This window comes from Rousettus aegyptiacus, unplaced genomic scaffold (genome assembly GCF_014176215.1).
Source record: "Rousettus aegyptiacus isolate mRouAeg1 unplaced genomic scaffold, mRouAeg1.p scaffold_m13_p_4, whole genome shotgun sequence".
NCBI classification, from domain to species: domain Eukaryota; kingdom Metazoa; phylum Chordata; class Mammalia; order Chiroptera; family Pteropodidae; genus Rousettus; species Rousettus aegyptiacus.
Genome location: NW_023416307.1, coordinates 55,643,769 through 55,670,424, shown reverse-complemented (window position 1 = coordinate 55,670,424; position 26,656 = coordinate 55,643,769). Strand labels below are relative to the sequence as shown.

Here is a 26,656-nt window from a genome sequence, read left to right as displayed (position 1 = left end):
ATGTGCCAGTGTTAGTGGTCTTTAATTTACTTTCACATACTACAGCATAGAGGGTGTGATAAATGAGTTCTCTTCAGTTGCCATTCTAGGAACATTTGATCGATTATCAAAATTTGGAATAGATACTCTAGGGGCGGTCATCTGACATTTCATCAAAAGCTCACATTCTGAAGGTAACTCCGTTAATTACTTCAATCTTCTTCAAGTCCCCATGTCCTCATTTAAACCTTCAGAATCCCTGGGAAGCTTTTACAATTACAAATCCTAAGTCTAGGGACCCTGAAATTCAGTTTTAACTGGTTTGGCTATAGGCCCAGTTTTTAATATATATATATATATGAATATTTATATAAATATATAAAAATATATATTTACTATTAAACTTTTTTTATTAGAGAACATTTAAACACATACGAGATTAGAATAACAGCATAATGAATCTCTATGTACCTATCATCCAGCTTCAACAATTATCAACTCTCATGGCTGTCTTGTTTTCTCGATGGCATTGGTATTTTTTTTCAAAATTTCACAGTTTATTTTACTATGCAGCCAGTGTTGGGAATCACTGCTCTAAACAAATAATTACAGCAGGATCACTGCAAACACAGAAGTCTGTATCCTACCTATTGAAAGCAGGGAGGCAGACAATGAACTTTGTCCAATAAGGAAAAGGGGAGGATTTCTGTGACTCCTCCCTGAATCCCAGGCCTGGAGCTGGAATTACAGCCCCACATACATGGAAAAGAAAGACTCACACACACATTTATTAAAAATATTTTTTAGTTGCTTAAAGTAGGATCTACTAGGTTAGATAAGGTAAATGTGTGTTTTAAAAATATCTGTTTATGTTTGTGGTGAAGAAAATACAATGGAGAGGAACTATTGGAGAGGAAAAAAAGAGAAGAGAAATAGAAGTTACGTGGTAAATTACAAGAAATCAGGTTATAAGAAACAAAATTCAGGGTAAAGAGAAGAAACCGAATTGGAGAGGGGCCAAGGAGCGGCCAGTGTTTTCTTCTCAGATACTTCAGGGAGGAGCAGGTGAGAAGGCCAAGCTTTCTGTGGGCAGGAAAAAAGGGGCATCAGGCCTGAGCAAGTCGGCAGGGCCTGGAAAACCAAGCAGAAAAGACCTTTCTCAGTCACACATGAGTCAGAAAAAGTGTTCTAGTATTAATCTGACTCATGTTGAACAGTTGAGTTCAACTAAACCCAACAATTACCAACTAAAAGCCAGGCACGTAGCACTGATGAGGTAGGCGTGGGACCACAGCAATAAGGAAGAATTTGCACAGGCCTCGAGTGCCTAGAGATGATGTCTGGAGAGAGTGATGAAAGCTGGGGGAGGTAGTCCAAGAGAACCTGACAGTCCTGAAGGGACAGGTTAATTCTGACAGGGGTGCAGTAGATGGCAGGGGGAGTATAAGAAGGGTGGGGACCTTTGTACTAGCCTAGAGGAATGAATATGATTCAGGGCAAAGAGCCAAAAGAAGAGGGCAATTCCAGGCCACTGAGCATCTGTCACTGGGCAGCTGACAGTTGGAAATCATGTGCTGTGCAAAAGAGGACTCTCAGGAATGATCATGTCAGAGAAGTGAACTAAAAGTGAAATAAAATCCTGTGATCTCCAGGGAAATTTTGAGGGACACATGTCAGTGTATGCAAGTAAAAGTGAAACTACTGAGAGCATCGTTCACGTTTCTTCAGTTATCAAGATTTGTGGGGGAGTCTACCGGAAACCAGGGTCTCAAGAACATTAAGGAAAGAAGGCGTAGAACCTCTAAGACTTCCCTCCCGGGCAATTCTCCCCAGGGTATCCTTTACGTGCTTGCCTCTGTTCCCATCGCCATTGTGTGTTCTGGCTTTGGTACCTCACAACCCCACTGACCATTCAACGGTCTCAACTGTTCTCTTGGTTTTGTTTTCTCTACTCAAGTAACTCAGAAAATGAATATTAATGAAACAGCTACACTCGGCCAGACTCTGTGGTATGCACTGAAAGCAATCTCCTTCAACACATCTCTGAGTGTACCATTTCCCTGATGATTTCCCATTGCCTTTTTTTAAATAATATTTTTTGTTTTTCAATTATAGTTGGGATATAATATTACATTAATTTTAGGTGTACAGCATAGTGATTAGAGATCTATATAACTCACAAAGTGATCACCCCAATAAATCTAGTACCCCTCTGCCCCATATATATTTATTACAATATTATTGACTATATTCCTATATGCTATACTTTGTACTACCATGACTATTTTGTAATTATCCATTTGTACTTCTTAATCCCTTTTCCATTTTTCAACGACTTCCTCCCCAACCCCCTTTCTTTCTGTTAACCCTCAAAAGTGTTTTCTGTATCTATGAGTTTGTTACTGGCTTTGTTGTTGTTGTTGTTTATTTTGTTCTTTAGATTCCACATTTACGTTAAGTCACATGGCATTTTTCTTTCTCTATCTGAATTTACTCTACTCAGCACAATACCGTCTAGGTCCATCAAGGCAATAACTTTTTCCATACTTTTAATCTATGTGTGTCTTTTAATCTGAAGTGAGTCTCTCATAGGTAGCATATGTTAGGGTCTTGTTTTATTTTCCATTCAGCCACCCTGTCTTTTGATTGAAGTACATAATTCTTTCTCATTTGAAGAACTTATCGATAGCAATAACTTATAGTTATGCTATTCTTTTTTCATATTTTTTATACATATTTTGTCTTCTTAAAGAAGTCCCTCCAACATTTCCTGTAATACTGGCTTAGTGGTGATGAACTCCTTTAACTTTTTCTTGTCTGGGAAGCTTTTAACCTGTCCATTGACTCTGAATGATAGCTTTGATGGATAAAGTATTCTGGGTTGTAAATCTTGGGTTTTTATCACTTTGAATATTTTGTGCTGAGCCCTTCTGTCCTGCATGGTTTCTTTTGAGAAATCAGCTGCCAGTCTTATGGGTGTTCCCTTGTAGGTAACTAACTGCTTTTCTCTTGCTATTTTTAAGGTTTTTCTCTTTGTATTTAGTCTTTGGCATTTTAATTATGATGGGTCTGGGTGTGGGCCTCTTTGGGTTCCTCTTTCTCAGAACTCTCTGAGTTTCCTGGGGTTGTATGTCTATTTCCTTCACTAGGTAGGAGATATTTTCCATCATTATTTCTTCAAATAGGTTTCCAACTTCTTGCTCTCTCTCTTCCCCTGAAACCCTATGATGTGAATGTTCTTATGCTTGATGTTTTCCCATAGTATCCTTCAATTTTGTTCGATTTTTTAAAAATACTTTTTTCTTGTTGCTGTTCTGATTGGGAGTCCTCTGCGACCCCATCCTCTTTATTGGTGATTTGATCCTTGTCATCATTCATTCTGTTGATTCCTTCTAATGTACTCTTCATCTCAGGTATTGTATTCTTCATTTCTCACTGGTTCTCTTTTATAATTTCTATATTCATTTTTATATATTTTTTTATCTCTTTGTTAAAGTTTTCACTGAGTTCATCTACTCTTCCCTAAGTTCATTGAGCATCCTTATAACCAGGTTTTTGAACTCTGCATCTGTTAGATTGTTTGACTCCACTTTGTTTAGATCTTTTTCTGGAGGTCTATTCTGTTCTTTCATGTGAGACATGCTTCTTTGTCTCCCCATTTTGCCTTTCTGTGTCTGTTTCTATGTGCTAGGTAAAGCCCCTAAGTCTCCCAGTCTTACTAGCATGGCTTTGTGTAGTAGGTGTTCAGTGGCACAGTCTTGAGAGGGGTCCAGCTGCAGGCCAAGTTTAGAACCAACCTGTTTGCCTCATGGCCACCTGATAAGAGTCACCAAGCAATCCACAGATGGTTGCCACCCATGCTGTGCTTATAGTTACCTCAAGAGATCACGTTAGAAATTTAGGCCAGCTGCTGCCAGTGTGGGGCTTGAAGCTGCTCAGCAAAGGGCAAAGGAGACACTGAGGACACCAGTGGATGTCCACAAGTTGGCCGCAAGTTGGGAGGGCAGAGCTTCATGGAATTCTCTGGGTGAACTGACTTCTGTTATCCAGTTTGATGAAGTCTCAGCTATCACGGCACCTGGGACTGCACACTGGGAGTGGGAAGGGCTCAACCAAAAATCGATGGATATTGCCAGCACTTCTGCCCTGGAGGAAGCCTCCCCCTCCGGCCCTCGGCCTGGAGCCCTACAACTCAGTGTCACCCCATTTCCCTGGGGCCTCCCATGCTGCAGCAGCTGCCCCAGCACAGGAGTTCAGAGTGAGCAAGTCTGTCATCATAAAAGTGTGGTCACGGTCATGGCCCCTTTAGTGAAATCCTGCCAGCTGTGGCTGCCACGGCTTCTGTCTCACTCAGCCCATGTGGGACCTGCCAGCCTTGTGTCTCTGCCCTCCCCTGTCTTTCCAAGGTCATTTTTTATTTCTCTCCCTAGTTGTGGGGCTTCTGTTCATCCAAATACCAGGCTACTCTGCTTGCTGTTTGCTTTATGTCGAGTATTGCTTTCAACCACTCATGTAATGTTTTCCACAATGGGTTGACATAGTGCTTATTTGCATATGCATCAGTGATCTAGCTTCACCTTAAACTATTTATGGGCCTCAAGATGCTAAAGAATGAGGAAATTTCTGAGAAAAGATGATTCCTTACAGCGGTCAGGCTCAGTGAACTTGACTTAATAAGGCCTTAGTGCAGATGGTAGAGGGTGCCTATAACTACTGTCTCTCCTTTTTTAGATCTGGAGTGCCTTCAGGGAAGATATCATGAATGATTCACCTAGTAAAGCATGTGGTGTCCAGCATAGTGTTTCATTGCAGTGGATATTTAATAAGTATTTATGAAATAAAAGGATATTTACTCTCCTCCCCTTAGAGCAAATCTGACTATGTGTCAGGCTTTATGGCTGAAAATATAAAGTTACGAGCCAAAGATTTTCTTTTCACATGTGTGGACATCTAGTGTGGTGTTTCTGTAAGAGGTTAATAAATCCATATGATGTCAAGAATTGTCTGTAGACTAAATAAATACAATGCTTTGTGCATATATATAATGCTATATTTCAAATACATAAAGATACTATTGTGGTTATTTTTTTTGTTGTTGTTTTTTTGTTTTGAAATCTACAAATTTATCTAAAAACCTTATTATCTTACACCATTAGATAATAAGAACACAACTTCTGCCGTGTTAGGTCTGATCTTTCTAAAAACAAACACACATACACTAAAAGAGCTCCCCATCCTGAGGAATCTCTGCTGTGTATTATGTGTATGTAATAAGATTCCTGCTTGAGTGGTCCTCTAGCTAGAGGGGCGATACCACACCCCAGGTAATGTTGAGTCTCAATTCACAACATATGATGAGCTTTCCTGTTGTTTGTTTATTGCTTCATTTATTCTTCAAAACAATCTTCAAGGGTTGACAAGAGAACTATGAAATTCTCAAGCTGACAGGGCTTTCTATTATGTAATATACATGGAAGAGAAGAACTCAAACACAAAAGAAAATAAATACACAGTGTAATTTCAGGAAAAACATGAGAAAAAGAATATGAGAGCTATATGAGACACACTGAAAAGTTCTACCAAGCACATAACTGGAATCCTGAAAGGAGAATAGAGGAAAGAGAAAATAGGACTCTGAAGAAAGTCCAAGCAGGGGAAGGGGATGGAAGGTGATGGTGAGGTGAGGTGGATATCTGAGATGGAATGGTATTTGAGCTGAGAAGTGAATGACCAGAAGTCAGCCAGGAGAAGGAATGAGTGAAACATATCACAGAGAGAAACAAAAACTATAAAGCCCCTAACATAAAAAGAGGCTAGGTGTGTCTGAGGAATACCAAAAAGACTAGTGTGGCTGAAGCATGATGAGTGAGAATGAGAGCAGAACGAAGCATGGTTGGAGAGACAGGTGGGTATGGCCTCTGGGTCATAGGAAGCTAGAAGAGTAGTAGTCATCAAGCATTCCTTTTGCTTCTTCACATTTCCCAGTCCCTTTCGTCAATAAAGCACAAGGTTTATTATTAATCGTGTCCATATAACTAGCTCTAGTCAATGGACTGGGGGAAGAAGTGATTTATATTATTTCCAGGCCAAAGCATCAAAGTGCTACGAACATCAAGCTGTTTCTTTAGGTGACTGATACAGAAAGTCAAAGTAGGTTGGATCCCTGAGTTGCAACATGAAGACAATTGTCCTGATGGGTCCTACAGACTCTTGGTAGACTTTAAGTAAGAGAGAAATAAACTTTTGTGCTATTAAGTCATATAAGCTGATTCTAATATTACCTGGTAAGAAGTTTGGATTTTATTCTAAGTGTAATAGGAAGTCATTTGAAATTTTGAGCAATAGAATGATGAGATCATATACATGTTTAAACGACCACTTTGGTGTGTGTAGACTAGATCATGGGGAGGCAAGTCAGGAGAAATCAGGAGACTAGTTATAAATCTGTTGAAATTAATTAGGTATTAAATAATGGTGGCTTGAAATTAGTGGTGGCAGTGGAGATGGTGAGTTGAATTTAGGATATATTTCGAAAATAAAACTAGTGAGGCTAATAGACTCTAAGGCTTTGGGCATGGGCAGTTGAGTGAAGAAGACAGAGCAGAAGGTAAGGTTGGTGGGATGGGAATCAAGGGTTATAAAACTGTTTTGGTTTTAAGATCTCTTCCAAAGAATAGGAAAAAGGGAGAGAGAGGGTACTTCTTAGCTCCTTTTACAAAGTCAATATAACCTTGATATCAAAACCTGACAATGATATTACAAGACACATAGATTGCAAAAATCCTAAATAAAATATTTGCAAAGCAAGTTCAGAAATACATAAAGAGGAAAATAAATCATAATAAAATTGGATTTGTTCCAGGGATGTAAGTTTGTTTTAATATTCACATGTATATTAATATAATTCTTTAAAGAATAAGGGAGTAAAATAATCTCAGTAAATGCAGAAAACCATTTGATAAAATTCAATATTCATTCATGATCTTAAAAAAGTGTTCTTAGAAAATTAGGAATAGAACTTCTTTGATCTGTTAGGGGTATTATAAAAACCTGATTAACCCTCCTATTGATCCCTGTATTGGAGGTTCTACCCAATGTAACAACAAACGCCAAAAAACAGGTGGGTAAAGGAGGAGAAAGGTTTGTATAGGTCAGGAAAAAAGAAATAAAACTATCATTATTTACAGATGACATAATTAAATCTATGGAAAGTCCTAAATACTCCATTTATTAAGTATTAGACTTGATAAATGACTTTATCAAGATCATGGGATAGAAGTTGAAGATACAAAAATCAATTATATTTCTATATACCAGTAATAAAAAAGTAGAAAGTAAAAAAATATTATAGCATTTATAATAGCATCAAATTCCTCAAATGCCTGCAAATAAATCTAACTAAAACTGTGCAAGGGTATCTACATGGAAATCTACAAAACACTATTGAGAGAAAATAAAACAGACCAAAATAAATGAAGTGCTCTACTATGTTCATGGATTTAAAAATCAATATTTTAAATATATCAATTATTTACCAACCCGATTCACAGTGTGAATGTAATTCTAATAAAAATCTCAGATGGCCATGCCACCCTGAACACCCTTGATCCCTTTTGATCTCAGAAGCTAAATAGGATTGCGCCTGATTAGTACTTGGATGGGAGACCACCTCGGAAGACCAGGTGCTGTTGGTGTAAAAAAAAGATTCTCAGTAGTTTATAGTTTTGTGTTGAGATTAACAAGCTGATTCTAAAATGTATATGGATATACAAAGGGAAGGGTCAAGAATAACAAAGGCTTGAAGAAGAATGAAGTTTGAAGACCACCAGATATCAAAACTTATTATAAAGCTACTGTAATTACAACTAGGTTGTATTATCAATAGTTAGAAAAATAGACTAATGGAACAGAATAGAAGATCCATAAACAGACCTTCAGATGTATGGCCACTTGATTTATGACAAATGGGACACAGACTACTAGTAGGGAAAGGATAATCAGTTCAGTAAGTAATCTACTGGATAGTTACCAGAAATAACAAATTTGATCTATACGTCATATCATACACAGATATCAAATCCAAATTGATTGTAGATCTAACTCTAAAATCTAAAACAATAAAATATCTAGAAGGTAACATAGAAGAACATCTTTAGGGGAGGAAAAGATTTCTTAAACACGACACAAAAAGTACTAGGACAGAAAAAAAAAGATTAATTACAACAATGAAAGTAAGAATTTATGTTCATCAAAAGATACCATTTAGAGAAAAAGAAGAGTCACAAAGTGGACAAATATATTTGAATATATATAAGCAACAAAGGACTTTTAACTTGAATAGTTAAAGAATTCCTTTAAGTCAATAAGCAAAAACATACAAACAGAGAAATGGACAAGAACTAGAAATAGATATCTATGTGGATAATATACAATAAAGAATATGTATATGGATAATAAAAACACAAAAAGGCATTCGATCTTATTGTTCATCAGGGAAATGAAAATTAAAATCACAATGATATATTGCAACATACACTCAAATGGCTAAAATACATTTTTAAATGACAACGCCAACTATTGGAGAGGATGAAAAATAACTAGAACTCTCATACACTGCTAGTGAAAATATTAATTGGTACAATCACTTAGGAAAACTGTTTGACAATATTTACTGTGGTTGAACATATGCATTATCAATTCCAGTCCTAGTATGCATACCAAAGAAATGTATTCCTATATGTACAAAAAATATGTTCAAGAGTGTTTATAGCAGTGGTATTCATGATTGCCCCAAGCCAGAAACTACTCAAATGCCTATCAGTAAATTGTGTTGCATTCTTACAACATAGTCCTATACAGCAACAAAAGTGAATAAACTACTGAGAGAGTGAGAGAGGTCCAAAGATGCCCAGCTGTTCAAGCCCTTAGCTATTTGAGTCTCCTGGACTAGGCCCCAAATACATGTGTGAAGAACTCTTTGAAGTGATTCTAGCCCTAGCCACTCTCTGAATACAATGGTATGAGAAACCAATTGGGAACAGCCCAGCTGAGCCCAGTCAAGCCCCAAGTTCACGAGCAAAATAAATCATTATGATTATTTTAAGTCATTGTGTTAGGGATGAAGTGCACAGGAGTAGCTAGCTAACCAGAGTATAGGTTGAAGTATTTAGGGGAGAATAAATTAGAATATGTTAAATTTATAAATCCATTTTGAAATGCTTAAGAAAACTTAACTAAATTTGTTAAGAATCTTCTAAAAATTATTGTTCGATACTAGGGTCATAAATAGAACAAGAGATTTGTAAGTTGAACTTAAAGCTTAAGGGGAAACTAGGTTTAAAAAATTTTTACTTCCACAAATTGAATTTTAATTGAAAAACTGAAAAAAAACAAAAAGCAGTGAAAACTTCTTGGATAGCTGACTTCACTGATCCTTTCAGAAAGTTCAAAGTAACAACAAAGGGAAAGGAACTGAATGATTTATTGAGTGCTTACTAGGTACCATGCCATGTCCTAGGTGCTTTACCTAAGTCAACTCATTTGATCCTCACAACAACCCTGTGAGGTAACCCTGTGAGGTGACCTTGTGTGGTGGGTTTGATAATCCCCACTTTGCAGGTGAGGCCAAGAGAGTCTATGTAACTTGCCCAAGATTCTGCAGTTAGTAAAAGATGGAATCTGTGCTTTTGCACTTTTACGTGACTTCCCAGGGAAGAAGAGCTAGTGAAAGTGAATTCTAAAAGTCACTCGGATCACTTGGTGTAGCGACAGTGCTGGTGTCTTCTGTGTCTGCTCCGACCTTGCCTGTGAACCTTCCTGTGGGTGAGAAGAGGGGTGTGCATATAAGTGACCTTCCTGTGAAGATGAATGTGGCCAGAGAAAAGGATGGCCCATTGATCCTTATAGCTCAGGAGTGTGGATTGGAGCCAAGGGGGCCCGTCCCGTGGATGTTACTTGAGAGTAGCTCTGGAGAGGAGTTCTAGAAGCTGTGGAAAGAAAAAGGGGATTTCAGCACTATGGCTCCAGATAGCTTGCCTAACTTCACTAAGTTCTTTTTTCGTTTTCTTTCTTTCTTTTTTTAACCTCTACCAATTCCCAATGTTTTAACTGTATCCAATGCCTAACACCATAAGGGCAGTTGCATCCTTGAAAGGACGAGTTAGCTTTGAAGTTATATAGTTTGATCCTCTCATAAGTGAAGAGATCAAGAGATCAACTTCTGTTGCTTCCTATCAAGAATGTATAGAACTCTTCTTATCTAACATTACTGAATGAGTTTTTTAAAAATCTGTATAGAAAAAATGGTGAATTTTATAAGACCCTTGTCTTTTATTTTTACAAAGAGAAAGGTAGGTAAATGAGGCCTGTAAAACATTAGAAGAATAAAGTGGGAGTGAGGACCAGCGGTAGGCTGCTGTGATCCAGAGGGAAGGGAAGAAACTGCTGCCTCTAAGTTACCTGGCTGAATGTGGAGCCTTGGCAGGCAGAGAGGTGTTACCACCATCTGAAGACCCAGAACCTGAGGCCTCCGGGCAGCTCCTGCCATGCCACTTTTAAGGGCAAGTTTTCTGAGCCAGGAGCCTTTACAGGTTCTATGAAAAAAAAAAGGGGGGGGCTGTTTAACAACACTGACAGCTTCCAAAGCACCTTTCAGCCACTTTAGAGGGAAAGAGCCTAAAGAGAGTGTGGTGGTGACCTGTCTTCACCTGAGCAAATAAAGGAAAACGGATGAAGGTCTGGCCATTCAGGGGCTGAGGAGCCATCGTGTGTTTCCTTTGGGCGTAGCTACACCTTTGTGCTGTTCCTTTTGTTGTCAGGGGATTATGCCAATTGCCACCTTTTCTGGAAAGCCAGACTGGAGGAAATAAAAGGGGAAATCATGTATCTCAGAGGCAGACAGACAGAGAAAGAGATGGATTCCTAAATAGTTTTATACACATGTAAAGTAAATACCTCATACATTAAACTAGTGCTTTACAAGTTACAAACTGCCTTTATATATTTTATCTCAATTACTCCCTATATAGCAACCTATATAGGGGTTACCTGTCTACCTATTAGTAGTTATTTATTATCTATTAGATAATTAGTCCTGTTCTGCAGATAAGGAACTGCTCTCGATGGTGGTTGAGTGGCAAGACTAGAGTCAGATCTCAGAATCATAGAATCATAGCATCACAAAGTTAGAAGGCCCCTTAATGGCAATAGCCTAAGGCATCCTTCTCTCAGAGTCTGAATTGCCTTTAAAGATCTCTGAGATGATTTGTTCTGGTCCTTGTTTAAACTTCTCCAGTGACCAGTAACTCACTACTCCATGAGGCAATCCATTATTAATACTGAGCTGAAATAATTCTCCTTATAGCTTTCAGCCTTTAATGCATTTCTATCCTCAAGAACTATACAAAATTAAGGCTAATTCTAATGCCCCTCTTTTTAAAATTTGAAGATACTACTCTTGCCCACCTCTTGAGGATTAAAAATCTTCAATTCTTTCAACTGTTACTCATGATTACTCATGATGTGATTTCCTAGCACAGTGCCTGAGATATATAGCCGATACTCAGTAAATGTTTGTTGAGTTGGTTCTCTGGCCCTTGGTACTGTGTCCTGGTTCTGGCCTTTTTCCCTGACCACAGTTAACTTCCATATTGTAATCTCTTATTAGTTTGTTTATTTAAATAATAGAAAGAAAACAATATATCGTTTTTACTTTCAAACCACAGGGTTTTCAGAACAAATTGAACACATAATCTAAATTTGCCATATTTCAGATAGCTTTCAATTAATTTGTGATAACAGACTCATTATCTGACTTAACTGACCACTTCAGAGAGGCAGTCACTGAGCAGCTCCTATAAGTAAGACACCAAAAGGAACAGCATAGAGAGTGTCTGTAGAATTAAATGGGAAAATTCTAGTGCGGGGTCTAACTATAAGACCCTGCATGGATACATTACTCAGTAGCACTGCTTTGTCTGTTAAAAAGAAGTAACATCCATTTGTGGTTTAATTCTGTGTACCGCAAGAATCAAAAATATGTACTCTCTTCAAAAAAGAGCTCCAGTGGAAGCTCTATTTTTAGTTGGTGTTAAATTGGATTGGTGTGAGGGACAAGCACTGGTGTCAGTGTGATGAAGCTGTGTCATTCTCAATGATGCAGAATTCAGCCAGCTTTCTGCCTTTTATTTAATTGCTGTGCTGGGATGAATAGCAATGAGCTTACAGTTTGGGAATAGGTGGTGAATTGTGCTCTCCTCCCTAAAGGAAACAATAACAAATTGCTACCTATTACAAAGGACCATACTTATTGTTGCAGTAATAACACTAGAAGGAGCTTGATGGCAGATAAGTCAAACCAAACATACAAAAACACAATTCAAGAAAGGTATCTCTTGTTTAAATTATCCCGTTATTGCAGACTAAATTGAAAAGTGTCTGAAATTTGGCAAATTTAATCATGTTTTCAAGTTGTTCTGAAATCTGCAGTTTGGAAATAAACAATAAGTTTTTTTTCCCTTTCTATTGTTTAAACAAATGAATGAACTTTAAAAAAAACCTACTCTCTTTATGTTGCAAATACAAGTACTTTAGAAAATGAGTAATATTAACGGTTTTCTCATCTTGAGCTTCAGAAATGGCTGAATTTGGAAAGGGGCTTTCATATGAGACTATTAAGGGTGGAGACTGAATTGTGACCTTTCATATAGAACATCTGAGCTGTCATCATATGGTAAGTGATATACTTATCACAGGCACAGAATGAAGGAGACTTCAAGTCAAACAAGGAGGGCCCACCACCCAGAAGGGAGGAAGACAGTCCTGAGTCACAAGAGTTATCTGCTATAGTGAAATATAGCAGAGGGTCCTTGCTGAGAGACACTCCTGTGGCCGGGGCCTGTGTTCACTATACTGTCGACTACTTCCCCTTTCTTCTTCTGAACAACCCATCATTTGTCTTCTTTCATAAACCCAAGAGGGTGTTTGGGGACCAGTCAGTCTAACACATTCAAATGAAGAAAGTGAGGTTCAGTGAGGTTGTGTAGTATGCAAAATATAGCAGAACCAGATATAGAAGCCATAACTTTGGGCTCCCAGTCTGGGTTTCTTTCTCATTTACCATGCTGCTTGCCCACTAACATTTGGTAAAACTCATGCAGGAAATATGTAGCTGCCTAAAGGTGGGAATTTTCACACTTTCACTTAACTGCTTTTCTTTATAGTCTGAGGGAGAGGTACTGATCTTGGAAGAGTCGGGATTAAAAACTAAGTTGGGGGTACAGAGTTGTTTAGGAGGAATAACAGATAGAACAGGCAGGAAAGTGAGGAAAAAAAGGAAAAGAAAGTAATAGATAAATATATGAACAATAAAGTGGAGGAGATGTAGAGGACAAATATGAAGAGGGGAAATTAAATGAGAATAAAAAGGAAAGGGCATTTTTCTTTATAAGAGCAGCAGCTAAGGCAACCTAGGACTAAGCAGAAATCAGGAAAAGGCAAGAAAGAAAAGAACAAATAGAACCAGGAAAAGAGAAGGAAACCAGGAAGAACATGAGAACACAGAGAGCTGCTGTGAGTTAAGAGTGTATATAGGTGAATAGGTGGGTTGCAGAAAGAGAGGGATCCACAGGACATAATCTTTATGGTTGGGATTGTCCACTGAATGAATAGGGAGGTGAATATCAGCACAATAAGAGTGGACAATGCAAATGGAGGCAGTCAACGAAGTGATCTTGGCTGCTAGGTAGATCCTTGGAATTGCCCCAGAATCAGCTCAATCATGGTTCTAGGGACACTGATATCACAGGAAATGATATATTCCATATCTATGAAGCCAAATATCTAACCTCTTATCATTCACCTCTCTTGCCTCTTTCATTCTTTACATAACTTCTGTTTCAAAATATGCAAACATTCACTCATTCACTTCACATACCCCCAAAATATTCCTAACTGGGCTAATTCCTTGGAAAATTTGTCTGTGCTTCCCAAAGAACAATGGGTCTCTTAGGGCCTGTACCTCCCACTTGGAAATGCCTTTCAAATTGAAAACTGTGGGATTTTCCTCAGGATAAGCCAGACCTCCACCATGGTTGTGTGGTGTCCCAGAGAAAAATGTGACAGTATTGTGAGAGTAGTGAAGAGGACCATGAAATCAATTTCCCAGGACTACTCTGTACAGCCTTTCTTGTATACTCATCTGATCTATGGGGGAAATCTTGCATGTACTGTTAGTTCCACTCAGATTTGTGCCCAGTTCACCTCACACAAGTGTGCTTTGTGGGGAAAATCAGGCCACTGTATGCCCTCTGGTCACAGTAACATTCAGTCAGAGCAACATTCAGTCCTCTGCCCTAGCCATCAGCACACTTCCCACTGGGCAAGAGGAGAGCAAGGTGGGGACATTTTCCTCCCAAGGTTTTAGCCTGTATCAAAACTTCTTTGAAATATGCAACTTTAACAGATAACTGCTCAATCCAGGCTTAATGATGACTGTTTTCCAGAGCTGACTCTATGCCAGAGAGAACCAATAGGAAGTAGAATCGTGCCAGCTTTTTCCCCCCCTTTAATATGCATGCCACAAATGAAATCCCTTTTAACTTAAATTGTAGCCTTAGCTATTAGTATAGTCTTGCAAAAAAAAAAAAAAGTTAGCAACCTATCTGCTGGCTCAAAATGTCAACCAGCCCACTTTCCAAAATGCAATCATACAAACAAGAAATGAGTTAAAAAATCCCCTCATGCCCTGCATGCACCTGCTGTGAGATTCTATCAGCAAAGTTGGGCTAATGTCACTTTCTGGAAGTCCTCTGAGAGGACAGGACCCATGAAACACTTTTTCTGTCCTTTCGAGATGAGTTAAGGCTACCCATTGGCAGGAAGGTGTGGTAGCTGCCTTCTGAGTACTTACACAGGATCCTGAGCCGGTGGCTGTGCCCATGTTAGTTCTCCCCTCACCTCATGTACTCCCCATCACTCCTATAATCCATGAATGATTCTGATCCTGACATCTCCTCAAAATCCTCCAACACCAGACTGGTGGAGTCCTCACCCAGGATGCCGCTGTCGGGCCGGGACATCCTGGCCCAGGAAGAAGGTACAGGAGGGTTGGTGGCAGCTGGAGGGGGAGAGCAAGGGGGCGTTTGTTGGACAGATGTGGATGTGGACCGAGGAAGGGACACAGCTGGCTCATGGACTTCCTCATCCTCCTTCTCGAACTCCAGCCCAGCATCGGAGGCAGCAGGACCCAGGACGTGGTAGAGGCTGGGGAGACGAATGTCGAAGCGCAGCCCAAACTTAGCAAAGAGCTTGTCATTGAGAGTGTAGAGCTTCTCCGAGATGTCATAGCCCAGGAGCGCTGTGAAGAGGCGCGAGATATATCGCTCTTTGTCCAGAAGAAGGTAGAGACTTTTACGGGGCCAGGAAATATAGCTGCATGCCGTCTCGGCAGTCAGAGTGACCTGAGAGGGGTTAGGAGCAGAGAGCGAAGGTTTAAACTGGAAAATATTTCCATGTTTAGCAGGGAGAAACATACAGCTACATGGGAAAACACTGCACTTTTATTGAAGATGTGGGAGCATCCCTTCCCCAATGGCCTTGCCAAAAGGAGGTACAGTGAAGGGCTTTTACTTGTGTGCACTGATTGGGGATGAGTGTCCTTGTCAGAAGTCCTGGGATCAGCCTTTCACTCACTGGGTCCTCACCTCCTGGAGCCTCAGTTCTACATCTGGTCTCCTCAGCTCTCATGGTCTATGGTCTTGTGGCTGGTACCATTAATAGATGCAGATGGGTCTGAGTCTATTGTGATTTCAAGAGAGAGAAAGGGCTTCCTAGTGCTCTGAAGAAAGGTCAGAATGGTGACAACAGCTCATTTTAAGACTACAGAAGGGTAGGAGTGCAAAAAGAGTTGGGAAGCATTTTGGTTAGAGAAGAGCTCCTGATTAGGTATGCCAAGCTGCAGCAAGTAGATAGAACACTAGCTTAGGATCCAGGTTCATTAAGTTGCGCTAGACTTGGCTACTATAAGTAACCAGACAGATCTGATGACCAAAGTCAGAATAAAAGGCATACAGGAAGAGGAACTCTTCAGAACACAAAGTTGAAGGGTACTCCACTCTCCATTGATTTAGTCATCTAGGAATTTCTGATCACTCACTATGTGCCCATGATGTAAAGCTAAATTACACTTTTGGGGTAAATAATGTATGCCTGCCATGCAGTAAGTGCTTGGTAAATCTTTGTTAAAATGGTGAGTGGTAAAGCTACAGTTAAAATGGAGACACAGAAAAGGATGTAGAATCATACAACTATAAAAAATCTGATTGGCCAAAATACTTTAAAAGAGAGACGGTCAGCAGAGTTCGTGATGAAGATTTGTAAATGGAGACAGTGGAAATGGTGATGGTGATGATAATGATGATGATGATGAAATGATAATGATGATGATGATGATGATTACAGCAGCTAATATTTATTGAGAGGTGACTCAATTGCTAGGCATTGTGTTCTTTATGTGGATAATTAAAGGTAGACTTGACTTTACAAACATTCTAAGAGATTTTATAAAACTCTTTTAGTTCCTGTGTTGCCTACCAGACCTCCCAGTATCCTCTCCTCTCCATCCCCCTCTGCAGTACCCTTCTACCATTTTCTTCCCTCATTTTTTTTTTATTTGCTTCTCTACACCTAACCATCAGCACTGAAGACAGGACCTCAAATCACCTCATCAAGTCCAGAAGCTGGTTTAAAGTCCACTTTTACCCCTTTACCAGCTGTGTGACAACAAATTACTTATCTCTTTGAGCATGTCGCCTCACAAGAAAGAATTCTGAAAGTAGAAGTATTCATAGCCTGTCCATTATTAACAGTTTAGCAAGTGACAATCACTCTCTGCCATAGCCTGTATTTCAGATGTGCTTACTAACAATTCCCATATAAGAAGTCAGAGTACTCAGCATGAAGTGGGTGTGCGTAAGAGCTAATCTGGACTTAAGCAACATCCCTAGAGCCAAACACAAAACCATGGGCATTCTTATAGACATGCTGCTACTTCTTCCATCTTAAAATAAATCAAAATTAAAAAATGAAAATCATTTTTCTTTACCTCAATTCTGTAGCTAGTTCTCACTCTATTAATTTGCTCTCCGTTTCAGCAAAAATCATGAAAAACATTGTCTCTACTCGTTGTCTCCAATCCTCTCCTCTCACCCTCTGTAAAACCAATAAAGAGTTGCCCCTAGCAGTCCACAAACACTGTTCCCGGGAAGGTCACCAATGGCGTCTTAATTGCAGTGGTCAAGTTTCATGGTGTTTAACCCTGTTGACCTCTTCTTTCTCGTTAATACAGTTCCTTTATTTGGTTCCCAGGATGCCATACTCTCCTGGTACGATCTCCCAATTGCTTCTTTTCAGGTTCCTTTGTTGCTTCCTCTGTTTCTCTCCAACTTCTAATCACTGCAATAAACCAGGGCTTGGTTCTCAAACCCCTCTTCTGCTTAAACTCACTTGCTTGGTGATCTCATCCAACCCAATGGCTTTAAATATCATCTGTATGCCAACAACTTTCAAATTTATGTCTCAAGCTTAGGCCTCATTCCTTAATTCCAGACTCAAATATTCAACTCTTTGCATAGCATCTCAATTTAAATGTCCATAGATGATGTAAATCTGATATGTTCCAAACCGAACTTCCTCTCTTCCCTCAAAGCCAACACTACCTACAGCCTTCCTTATTTTAGCTGATAGCAGCTTCATCCTTCTAGTTTCTCAGGCCAAAAGCCTTAGAATTTTCCTTGATCCTCTTTCTCTCACACACTGTACCCAATGCATTAGGAAATCCTTTTGGATCTATTTAGAAAATATTTGCTCAGACCCTGCGTGACGTAGTTCTTTATCATCCTTCTCACTTGCTCTTTTATTATTCTCTCCTCTCCCTCTCTGTCCCAGACCCACTGGCCTTTCTGTACCTGAAACATGCTTGCTCCTCCCACCACTGGGCCTTTGCACTGGCTGTTCCCTCTCTCTGATATGTTTTGTCCCCAAATATTCACAGAGCTCACACTGTCACCTCCCTCAGGTCTTTGCTCAAGTGTCATCTGATAAACATGACACTATTTAAAATTACAACTGTATCTGCCTTACACTACTCATTTTTTAAAATAGCAGTCACAATTTTTTTTTAACTTATTACATAATTTATGTATTCATTACGTTTATGGCTTGTTTTTTGTCTCCTCTACTAAAATGTAAATTGCATGAAGGCAAGGACCTTTATATGTTCACTGGTATATTCCAAGCACCTTTAACAGTGCCTGGTATAGGTGCTCAATACATATTACTAAAGTGAATGAATAAATCAGGTGAAGACTAACCATTCTGTATGTTGTTTAACAAACTAATGCCACTTTCTCATGTCCTGTATAAAATCCTTTCCTAAAGGCCTTCAGGAAACCTGTTTATTGACTGGTCCCCACATACATATGCACATGTCTGTATGTTTGACAGCTTTTTCTTTAATTCTCACCTCTGAGTTTGGTTGAATGGATTAAATGTGATAACATATGTAAAGAGGACTTGGGTCCAGTAAAATTGAGAAGTGTGGTGGAATGTAGATTCGGTTGTGGTAAACACGATAAGAACTATGATTCAGGCAGTCACTTTAGATTGCCCTCTTAGTCAACAAAGATGTAATTGCAAAAAAACAAGCACAAGACAAACTATAACTCAGGACAACACTTGACATTTGCAAAGAGGAAATGAGACTTTACACAGGCAATAGCAAATTGTGTGGATCTTGTTGTTCCCAAATGAGGTGCACACTAAAAATATAAATGGGAAGGATATGATGGTACCTATATTCCAGGCTGAGAGGTCATCTGGGGTTGTAGCCCTTCATTTTAAGCATAACTTAGGGGAGGACACCCAGCGTATCCACCACCTGTTCCTTGGTATCACTGTCAGAAACAGAGGCTGGTCCTGCTGGCTCAGGATCTCACTCAGGCTTCCTGGAGCTTCTTATGGCCCTGGGGGAGTTCTCAAAAGAGAATGCTGGATTGGTTGAAGAGGGTGTGTGTGGGGGGGGGGCGGGGCAGGTAGAAACCTGATAAGAGGGGTCTGTGGCTGGTGGTCCTGGCAGTGCCTCTCAGTCTGTCCTCATTGAGCTGAAAGTCAGTGTGGACGGAAACAGGCTTAGCCAGGTGGCACTGCCTGACATGTGTCTATTCTGGGGTTGGCTTATATGCTAGCCTGAGAGACTCCTTGATAGAAGTGGTAGGAGACACACAGAACCCAGTACTGGCAAACTATCTGGACAAGGGAGTCCCTTTACTGGTGTGTTTGTGTGTAACTTCACTCTCTCGGTAACACTCCCACTTAAAAAAAACAGAAAAAAACAAAAATAGTAGAGCCAGGCAACTTGACTTTGACACTGTCTAGATGAAGACTTTGGGCAAATTACTTGATGTTTTTGAGCCTCAGTTTCCTCATCTAGCCACATGTCAGCCATTCAGTAGGTAAGATCTACAAAGAAGGTAACCAACGTCTGAAGGATTAGCAGGGAAGAGAGAAGGGACCAAGCAGCCAGGCTCCCACTTTAGAGTGTGTAGGTGAATGCCCCACGAAGTCCTCTGAGACAACAACTATCCACTGCTAAGCCAAAAAGTTCGGCCAGACTTTATTGAACACCTACTATGTTCAAGGTACTGTCCTTTGGAGCTTGGAAATAGGAGAAGCCCAGATTTTACCACAGAGAGTTAACTGTGTAGAAGACAGAAAGGCAACCAGATCATTGGAACAGAGGGCCAAATGTGTACCAGTCAGCATAAGTAAAAGAAACAGAAAAGGCACACAAGCAGGAACAATAAGTTGTGGGGATGGGAGCTGGTGAGGTCAATCTGGGAAGGCTTCAGAGGACGTGAGATGCCATAGCCTCACTAGATGGGGAAAATGCATTTCAGATAGAAGGAACAGTAGTGGTGTGGCAATGTACAGTGTTTAGAGAGGTACTACTAGTTCAGTATTCCTGGTAAGAGCAAAAGTGTAAGGGTGGAAGGCTGGCGTTATGACTGGATATCACTAAAGGTCTTAAGTTGCTCTCTAAGGAGTCACCGGCGTCTTCTGGAAGAGTTTTAGGCATAAGAGTGGTATAGCCCAGTCAGTACTTCCTTACCCCACCTCGCCTTTGCCAAGAGCCCAGATACTCTTTCTTCAGAAAGAGAGTGCTCCCACCCTTAGCATCGTTTTGGCAGTGGTTTCAAGAACAGAATATCAGAGAGGAAAGATGGAGTGGGGGGATATTGCTGGGTTACAGAGGTACTGCCATGAGGCTCCCTGTTACCTGAAACACCCCCTCCTCAGAGGGCTGCAGCGATTCCCACTCAGGAGAGTCCATGAACTGGTAAGGAAAGATGTAGTGCAGAAATTGCCCATCCTGGCTCACACGGACCCTGGCAAGGGGAGAGAAGAGACCATATGCGAAAAGGGGAATGGCTACCCAAATCCTCTTCAAAGTTCAATGACATACATATTAAAAAATGGAAAATACTTAGGATCCAGTACGGGCTGTTTCCTCTTTCCCCCAGAAAACTCAGAATTTTAACTTCAACTTCTCCTCTAAAGTGAGTTATACCAGGAAAGGTAGTGACTCTATCAGGCAAAAGGAACAGATAAAAAGATCTCTAAGGTACATCTGGTTCATTTGGAAGGAGCTATTGTTTCATCTTTTCCGGAGCTCTGTTGTTTAAACATATAAGCCTGGAGCACCTCTTGTGTTCTTGGAGGCCTGGAAATGCAGAGATGTGTGTGATCTGATCCTCGCCTTTAAGGCCTTCACGATTTAACGGAAGTCACAGGAACAAGTCATTGGCTGCAAGTCAATGAGTGCAACTGTGGAACAAGAGAATGGAGAAGGGAGAGCAACTAGTTCTCTTTAGGTGGCAGTGTTCTCAAAGATGACATGTGAGCTATTTTGAAAGAGAAAAAGAATATCAAGATGCACATCGGGATGGGGATGAACGAACAGTTAGGAAATCCAGTGTAGCAGTCTGTTTTCCAATATCTGCTTTTTCCTTTCCTCCCTACTACTAGAGTTTTAGCTGAGCTCATGGCTGCCCAGCTAGACTATGTTTCCCTACCTCCCCAACAGCTAGGTAAAGCCATGTAATTAAGTTCTGGCCAATAGGATATTAGTACTCTAAGTCTGGCTCCTAATGAATGCCTAGTTATACTTGTGTGCATACAAATTCCTGAAGATCATCATCGATTAATAAGCTATTGCTTATTATCTGAAAACAAAGATGGAAGACAGATGGGAATGTAGATCTCAGACCAAGCCAAGGATGTGGTGTTAGCCCATAGTCTCTGATGGCAGAAACACACTTGCTTCTATAAGCAGATAAGATATAGATATAGATGATATAGATAGATATAGATATAGATATATAGATATAGATACAGATATAGTTGTAGATAGATATAGATATAGATATAGATATAGATATAGATATAGATATAGATATAGATAGATATAGATAGCCAGGCAGAACTTCTCTGAGTAATAAAAGGATATGTGAGGACATGAAGTGCCCTGGTCTCCTACCTCACAGAGTACCTCCTGTTTTCCCGGAGGTCTGGAAATGCAGAGATGGGTATGATCTGATCCTTGCCTTTAAAAATTTCACAATTTAGAGAAAGTCTCAGGCACATAAATAACTGGCTGTTGTGAAAATGAATATACCTTCATCTATTCCATTGCCTCTAGATGGACTTCTTTCCAAGCCCCACCTTCTCCTCAGGTCTCTGCTTAAACACTCCTTCTTCCAGGAAGTCTTATCAGACCTCCTCAGAAAAGTCAGATCCACCAATTACATGTTCTCCTTGCACTTTGCATCTCTTCTTGTAAATATTATGTCTGTTATTCACCACTAGGTCAAACATTAATTGCTGACTTTCTTGATAGACTGAAATCTCCATGAGTACAAGGACAATATTCTATATATTTTAACACTGGATCCTTAGTCCCTATCACTCTTAATAAATATTTTTGAAAGGTGGGAAGGATGAATGAGAGGGAAGGAGGAAAGAAGAAACCAACGGTGGAACAAATTAACTCATTCGTGTCACCATAAAAGGGGACCCAAGTCTCAGGAAAAGCTTCTCAAATAAAGAAAGACAACAGGAGGGAATGAGCCTGCTGCCACATACATTAGATCTTCCTAGCATCCCCAGAAGCAAGGAATCTAGCCACTTGAGCAAGTCACCAAGTAGTGCCATTTTAGAGTGTGAGTAACATCTAACGAGCCTGCATGGCTCCTTGAAGCCATTTAAATTGTTATACTATGTCTTGTATCATTTGAGTCTCATTTTCCTTCTTGATTTCCTGGATGGACAAATAATTTCCTCCTATTGAATAGTTTAGACAGTTGATTGCCTGCTCAGGAGGCTGTACATGTGGGAATTCATGCTTTTAATAATCTATGAGAGAAACTCTCCAACAGTAGGCACAACTTAACAGGGTAATAAATTTTGAGGAAGTCACTTTCTGAGTCTTGAAAGGGACCGATTGTTTTTATTAGAATAAAACAAAAAAGACATCTGAAGTTTCAGCAAAGGGCTCCAGGTGAGAGTCTACAGGCTAGTTAAGGAGAGCTGCACAAGAATCTCCCCGCCACCCACTTCCTGGCACAGAGTTTTTATCTGCTGCTTTGAGGCGTTTCATACCTCACTATAACTAGCCAAAGGTACAATAATTCTTTAAAACTGAAGTCTGGTCGTAGACTAGAAGCCTCTTCCCCCACCCCACCTCCAACTTAGCAAAATTGAGACAGGATGACATTGGAAGATTACTCCAAACCTTGAAAAGCGAGAAAAAATATCAGAATGGTCTAATTTCTGACTTGGGTTTTTGAAGCTAAGTGTACTAGAAAAAGTCACACTGAGGGAGCAAGTCCCCCTCTCCTCTTTATAAGAAAGTGGTCTTTTACAAGTTCATGGTAAATCTGTCATATGAAAGATACCTGAACCATACAATAATCATAACATATTTCCATAAATGAGCACCATACAAGTGGAATGGGTGTTTCTCCTACCATTCTCAATTCCCTCCTTTGAACAGAAGAGCTAGAAGAAGCAAGCAAATAATATTATGGATCTCATGAAGGAGCACATTTCCTAAATTGTTTTGATTTTAAGCATAGAAATATAAGTAGCAAATATGTTGGAATAGTCATAATATATTTATAAATAACTACATGATTTTACACTTCAAATTACTCATAATAAAATAAAATTTCTCCCTACAAACCTTATTATCTCTTTTAACCTAGGACCTCTGAGCCCAACAAAATAAGAATATGTATATATAACACTTTCAATTCTATACCTTAATGCATAAATGCCTTTTACTACTAATAGTAATTGTAGTACCATCATTATTGTCAAACATTTTTTTTTTCCTCTGTGTATTTGGAAGTTTTATCTGGTTTTGACTTTTTCCCCCTTGGAATCAGAGCCTTCTGATCACTGTCTTATCATTTGTACTACATTCTCTTGGTCTCAAGAAAGCAAGGGAGGAAATTGAAGACAACGTTTTTGAAATACTTAGTTTGCTTTCCATAGAGCCAGCCTAAGTACATCAGGTTAAGATGTTTCTGTTTGTTACTCAGCCCCACATCAGGTCCCATTAAGGCAATATTTCAAAGAATCCACAATTGTCTGCCAAAAGGGCAGCACAGAGCCCATGGTATTGGTTCAGAAGATACTGGCCAGCACTCCATGCAGGCTGATTGAGCATACACTGATCCTAAGACCATTTCGGTTCATGTCTTACTGTCAGACTTCTTAAAAGGAGTCAGCCAGGTGGCTCCATCAAATGCTCAATAAGACATGTGTGGGCATCACTACTCTTCCCTCACTGTCTGGCCCTCAGATTTATAGTATCTGACTTTTTGGCCTTAAGAAACTCAATAGAACCACTGGGAATGGAAAAGTAGACAAAGGGTATTACTGAAGTTTTATCACTGGTTCCTGCACATAGTCGGCACTTAGCAAATGTTAAACAAATTAATCTTATTGAAAAATTGTTTTCCAAAGCTTACAGAGCTATTGCTGCAGCTTAATCATGACATGCTGCTGCTGCTGCTGCTGTGTGTGTGTGTGTGTGTGTGTGTGTGTGTGGTCATTTCAAGCCAGGGCTCAAGAAGCACTCACCCCATACCTCCAGCAGCAAGTGCATACACAATCCTTCCTGTCAACCAAGAAGATGCCTCATGATCTAGTTTCCTCGGGGAATACACTAAGAAAGAGGAAGCAGACTTATGCTTAGAAAAATCTATTTTGGTTTGTTTGACTTGCCACATCCTCCCCTCAATGGAAGGGGACACGAAATGGAAAAATACTTACTGGGAAATGAGAAGCGTGGGCAGGGGGAAGAAATGCTGAGCAGCGACAAAGTAGCTTACCGGCCAGAGAGCAGCAGGGACAGGCGGTTGATGGGCGTCTCACCTTCCACAGCATAGGTCTGATCAGTGGCTAGAGTCAAGACCTGCTCCTCGCAGCAACGAACAATCTCCTTGTACGCCTGCAAGGGCACCTGCAGGGGTAGGCACAGCGTCTTGTAGAGGAGATCGAACTCCTCTGGGAGGGTGTCCTCACGCAGGCGGTATACCAGATGTGCCAGCTGGAGGAGGCAGGCTGTTGCCAGTAGGAAGCTCCAGAGGACAATGTCCAGGCCACAGGCATTGAACCAGCCCCACAGCACACAGCACAGGTAGCCCGTGCCCAGGAAGCCAAAGAGGTAGAAGCATCCATACATCCCACTCCCCCCCATAAAGCCCAGGAGCAAGAAGCAGTTAGCCAGATGGTAGACAGCCCCTTCCAGGTCTTGCTTCCAGCCAGTGCACACCGGTCCCTGCCAGAGGAGCTGGCCCACTGTGCTGCTGTTGGCACTCATCTTCAGGCTGTCTCAAAGCCTTGCCAGGCTCTAAGACTGTCCCCACATAGGAAATTCAGAAAATGAATTAGTCTGTCCTTCCAGATGTCTTCTCACCTCCGGCTTCTTACCACCAACTCTACCTTTCCTGAGAGTAATGCTTCTGGTAGCTTTGGGAATGAATGGCAGAACATGGTACACTTCATGGAGAATTTAAAAACCTTTTTCCCTCTCTCCCTCAGCAAGGCTCTGGCCCTCTCCACAGAGCTCTGGCGAGCTTCCTTGGCTCCAGGTTTCTTAGGCCAGTCTTCGCTTTTGGCTCTTAGCAGAAAATCTAAAGTGTTCTGAGGAGAAGATAGGACTGTGGGCCTGAGAACTTCAGCAGTGAGGGACAATAAAGGGGCCACATTCTGCTCTCTGTTGTCCCCAGACAGAGTGAGGAGAGCCCAGCATGGGAGGCACACTCGTGTTCTATTTGGAATGCATCTTTCTTGGCACCGGAAGAAAGGGTGACCCCAGATGGATACCATGTTTGGAATTGGAATCCAAGAGGTGCTGGCAGTGAGGAAAAACAGGCCAGGCACACAGGCAGGCTGGCAGAGCACTTAACATAACTCCTCAGAGGACAAGATAAGTCCTCAGGGCAAAGAGGTGGGGGCGCAGGGGGCGAAAGGAAAAGTGAGCACAGGCACTGGCCAGGGGCTCTCCTCAGGTAGGAAAGTATGGGACTATTACCAGAAAAAATCCTGAGCGTGAGAACTGGAAAATCCCTTGAAGGCCTTGATTAAGTCATATTGTAAATATCACTAGGCATTTATTTGGCACCTACTAAAAAAATAGCAATGCAAAGCAGCTTTTTGAAATCTAAGCTGACTTTCCCCTGCATATATCTGGATCTATTAATAGTCAATGCAATGGTCATCCATTGCTCAGATAATCACCCTACCCACCTCGTTTTTCGCAAAGTATAATAACTGTTACCTATTAAACACTTACAGAGTGCCAGACCTAGAATGGGTACTTCACATACATATTATTTAGTGATCACAACAACCCTTCCAAATAAATGTTATCCTCCTCCTAGATCTGGAAAAAACTGAGGCTCAGAGAGGTAACAAGTTCCCATAGGTAGTGTAAGTGGCAGAGTCAGGATTTTAACCCAAGAGTTACTTCTACGTCCCACATAGTTCGCACAGGAAGTGGAAATACAGGACTAGAGCCGTGACTCCCAACACCATACTCCCACCAGGAAGTATGATGACATCTAAAAAACTTTTTGATGAACCTTGGTCTATTTTGAGTCATCAGGAAATAAATCTGGAATATGCAAACATTAAATTAAGAAATGTCCCTCTGGCTTCCAAATGATCCCTGGATTTTTTTCCTTGCTGCTGGTCAGCACTTACTACCATTACTCTTCTTGCCTCTGACGTACGGAAAGGGGATACCCACTAATCTTCTAGAACTATTCAAGTGCTCAATCCATAGAGACTTTTATTATTCTAATAACTTAACCATACTTAATGAGAAATTAGAAATTGTCAAAAATGCTGAGTAGAGGTTTTCAACTCAACAAATATTTACTGAGTGCCTACTATGAGCCAACCCCCTAGAGAATCAGATTCCCAAGAGTTTTCATTCTATCAAGGGAAAAATATGCCAAAACAAAAACAAAACAAAACAAAACAAAACAAAAACAACCATGGGTAGTTTAGTGTGTGATGAATGACAACTGGGTTAAGTTTATTTACTTAC

At 40.4% G+C, this 26,656-nt stretch overlaps 1 protein-coding gene and 1 pseudogene across 4 annotated transcripts; one reads left to right on the top strand and one right to left on the bottom strand.

Moving 5' to 3' along the window:
* Window positions 1–435: 435 nt before the first annotated feature.
* POPDC2 (popeye domain containing 2) lies at window positions 436–26,647 on the bottom strand. Of its 4 annotated transcripts, none has more exons than XM_016140148.2 (4): window positions 24,432–26,647; window positions 20,312–20,420; window positions 14,888–15,437; window positions 436–1,110 (listed from the first exon to the last, which is right to left on the bottom strand). In XM_016140148.2, exons 1-3 carry the CDS (start codon window positions 24,920–24,922, stop codon window positions 14,931–14,933), a joined length of 1,107 nt encoding a protein of 368 aa, XP_015995634.1. In that variant the 5' UTR covers window positions 24,923–26,647; the 3' UTR covers window positions 436–1,110; window positions 14,888–14,930. The 4 variants fall into 4 exon arrangements, with proteins under 4 accessions (XP_015995634.1, XP_015995633.1, XP_015995635.1 ...); XM_016140147.2 differs by lacking the exon at window positions 436–1,110 and adding an exon at window positions 8,229–9,965; XM_016140149.2 differs by lacking the exon at window positions 436–1,110 and adding an exon at window positions 8,229–9,965 and having other exon boundaries at window positions 15,029–15,437.
* On the top strand, window positions 7,555–7,673 carry LOC118601835 (annotated as a pseudogene).
* Window positions 26,648–26,656: the final 9 nt, after the last annotated feature.